The following is a 3131-nucleotide window of genomic DNA, read 5'->3' on the forward strand; positions in this document are numbered from 1 at the left end:
AATTTATAAAATATTAGATTAAATGATAATATAACACTTGGAATTAATCTTAGTGTAAGTCGAGACATTTTTTTCTGCAGGGATAAGAAAAAGAATTAGGAAAAGTAATCAGAGCTTATAAAAAGGACAGGTTATGTTTTATTGGTTTGTTTCTGCTTTTCATTCAAGTGAAGAAGATGAAATACTTCAGCAAAAACTGAGAAACTGTTTGATGTGGTTTTGTAAGAGGGGATGTGCTATCATATGTGGAAGAGTCTCAGACTAAAACTGAGAGTTATATGGAATTCAAATAGAAGCAGTAAGAGAATTTAAAGAAAATGGATAGAAAGCAGTAGGAATAGCCAAAGTTCATGGTTTTTAACATATTTGAGTGAAGAAAATCCCAACTGTTCTACAATCAATATGATGTAAGTATGTCTATTGCCCAGTCATCTATGCATGCTCTGTAATTTCAGTCGTGTCGGACTCATTGCAACCTCCTGGAATGTAGCCCATAAGGCTCGTCTGTCCTTAGATTTCCCAGGCAAGAATACAGAAGTGAGTTGCCATTTCCTCCTCCAGGGGATCTTCCCGACCCACAGATCGAACCCGTATCTCTGGCATCTCCTTCATTGGCAGGTGGATTCGTTTACCACTGAGCCACTATAAAGTACCCAGCACTGGTTTATATTTGGCTTGCTTTAACTTAAAACTAAAGGATTAGCCACTAAATTATACACCAAAGGAGTCGGTCAACTGTATTTTATAGACATGATATAAATGCTCAGCAAAGCTGAACAGTATCCAAAGATTAAGTTAAGGGCTTCAAACACCATCTATCTGCATCCACTTTTTCCACTACTGTTAATAACCTGATCGTCAAGCGGCTGAGAAGAATATAAGGTATAAGGGTCCTCTCTGAGAGAACCTACAAAAATCAGTTGGAAAATGTGAGGTGAAAGTTACTCTACTGGATGCTGCCATAGATCTAGAATTGCAAAGAATAAAAAGATACACATTGATCATTTTCAAGAAAATGTGTTTCAAAATATATAAAATGTTTTGCAATGAAATATGTATAACTGACCTCCTTGTCCTATAACAGTGTAGACATAAAACTTTCTATCCTTGTAGAAAAAATAAAGAAAAATTATACACCTTTGATGGAGAACTCAACTACTATTATATCAAAAAAACTTGGGTACCATCAGATAATATCAATAACAAAAGTGAGGACAGCTGTTACAGATTCCGTTTTATTTGACTGTCCTGGTTAGTTTTGATTTTTCTGCTCTTTGATGTAGACAACATCTGAAAATTTGAAATAACTTTGAGAAAAGTTAACTCAACTTTTATTAACATTCTCTCCATTTTCCAAACTGACTGAAATCTCAGTGAAGTAGATTTCTCTTCATAGACACAGAACTTAGCTAAGAAAATAGAAGTTTAGGAAGAGTGAAATAGAAAAGGGAAGGACTGTTGTATAAAAAAAAAAAAACAAAATCATAAAGACTAGGGTTGTATGAAACCATGAAGACAACTTAATACAAAGAAAAAATTTTAATGCGAGAATACTGAGCTTAGAAGAAGTCATGTAATTTATCTAAGATGCTACACTTATAAGGGTAAGAGGCAGAATGAAAATAAATCACTCAACTCTATTCAAATGTTTTTCTATTGCATTTTATGAATGATATTTCATGCGTGCTAAGTCACTTCAGTCATGTCTGACTCTTTGCGACCCCATGGACTGTAGCCTGCCAGGCTCCTCTGTTCATGGGATTCTCCAGGCAAGAATACCAGAGTGGGTTGCCATGCCCTTCTCCAGGGGATCTTCCCAACCACGCCTCCTGTGGCTCCTACACCACTGGGCCACCAGGGAAGTCTTATCAATGATATTGACAGTGGAAAGTTTAAGTTGAATTTGATCTTTTTATTTTATTATTTTCTCAGAGACATGCTGCCCACCTTGCACTGCGCTCAATGGATGTGCAGAATCAGACCGCAGTGACTGAATTTATCCTGACCGCCTTCCCTGCTCACCAGAAACTTCAGATTTTCCTCTTCATGGTCCTCTTGTTTACTTACTTGCTCACTCTAACTGGAAATGGTGTCATCATTTCCCTAATATGGGCTGATTATCGCCTCCAAACCCCAATGTACTTCTTCCTCAGTAACTTAGCCTTTTTGGACATTTTATATACTACATCAGTTACCCCCAAACTGTTATCCTGTCTCCTAGAAAACAGGAAAATCATATCTTTTGCAGGCTGCATCAGCCAAACATACTTCTTCTTCTTCCTAGGGACAGTGGAGTTCATCCTGCTGGTGGTGATGTCCTTTGACCGCTATGTGGCCATCTGTAACCCCCTGCGCTACACCGTCATCATGAACAGCAGGGTGTGTCTCCTGCTGGTTCTGGGCTGCTGGGTGGGGGCCTTCCTGTCGGTGCTCTGCCCAACTATTGTGGTGTCCAGGCTGCCCTTCTGCCAGAAGGAGATTAATCACTTCTTCTGTGACATCGCCCCTCTGCTGCAGGCGGCCTGCATAGACACTCATTTTATTGAGATGATAAACTTCCTCTTGTCTTCTCTCATCCTCCTGACCTCGCTGGTGATCACCACCGTGTCCTACACCTACATCATCTCTACCATCCTGCGCATCCCCTCGGCCCAAGGGCGTCAGAAAGCCTTCTCCACCTGCGCTTCTCACATCACTGTCGTGTCTATTGCCTACGGGAGCAACATCTTCATGTATGTGAGACCCAGCCAGAGTCATTCCCTGGAATTTGACAAAGTGACTGCTGTCCTCACCACAATGATGATCCCTCTTCTGAACCCCTTTATTTATAGTCTAAGGAATGAAAAGGTAAAGGAAGTTTTGACAGATGCAGTCAACAAAATTATATCCTTATTGCCCAGGAAACTTGAAACATAATTCCACATGAATCCTTGAAAGTTTGTTTGCTAAGAATGGCATTTTCACGTCTTGGACACAATGTGGAGTAAAGCATGCTTGAAGACCATAAAATTGAAGATGTGTGCAAAGAGATGGAAGAACTATGTGCCACACCAGGTGCAAAGTATTATGGTCAGAGCCCAGAGGAGGCAGTTCAGCCACAGAGGAAATAACATGCTCTGAACTCTATTATT

General features: G+C 39.9%; 1 protein-coding gene across 1 annotated transcript; it reads left to right on the forward strand.

Moving 5' to 3' along the window:
• The first annotated feature begins 1962 nt into the window (after nt 1–1962).
• On the forward strand, nt 1963–2916 carry LOC110148313 (olfactory receptor 6M1-like). The gene has a single exon (XM_020910243.2). It carries the CDS (start codon nt 1963–1965, stop codon nt 2914–2916), a length of 954 nt encoding a protein of 317 aa, XP_020765902.2.
• Nucleotides 2917–3131: the final 215 nt, after the last annotated feature.

The sequence above is a fragment of the Odocoileus virginianus genome, unplaced genomic scaffold (genome assembly GCF_023699985.2).
Source record: "Odocoileus virginianus isolate 20LAN1187 ecotype Illinois unplaced genomic scaffold, Ovbor_1.2 Unplaced_Scaffold_19, whole genome shotgun sequence".
Lineage (NCBI taxonomy): Eukaryota > Metazoa > Chordata > Mammalia > Artiodactyla > Cervidae > Odocoileus > Odocoileus virginianus.

Excerpts from the sequence above, each read along its gene's own strand:
- LOC110148313 (XM_020910243.2), top strand. The coding sequence starts at position 1,963 with ATGGATGTGCAGAATCAGACCGCAGTGACTGAATTTATCCTGACCGCC.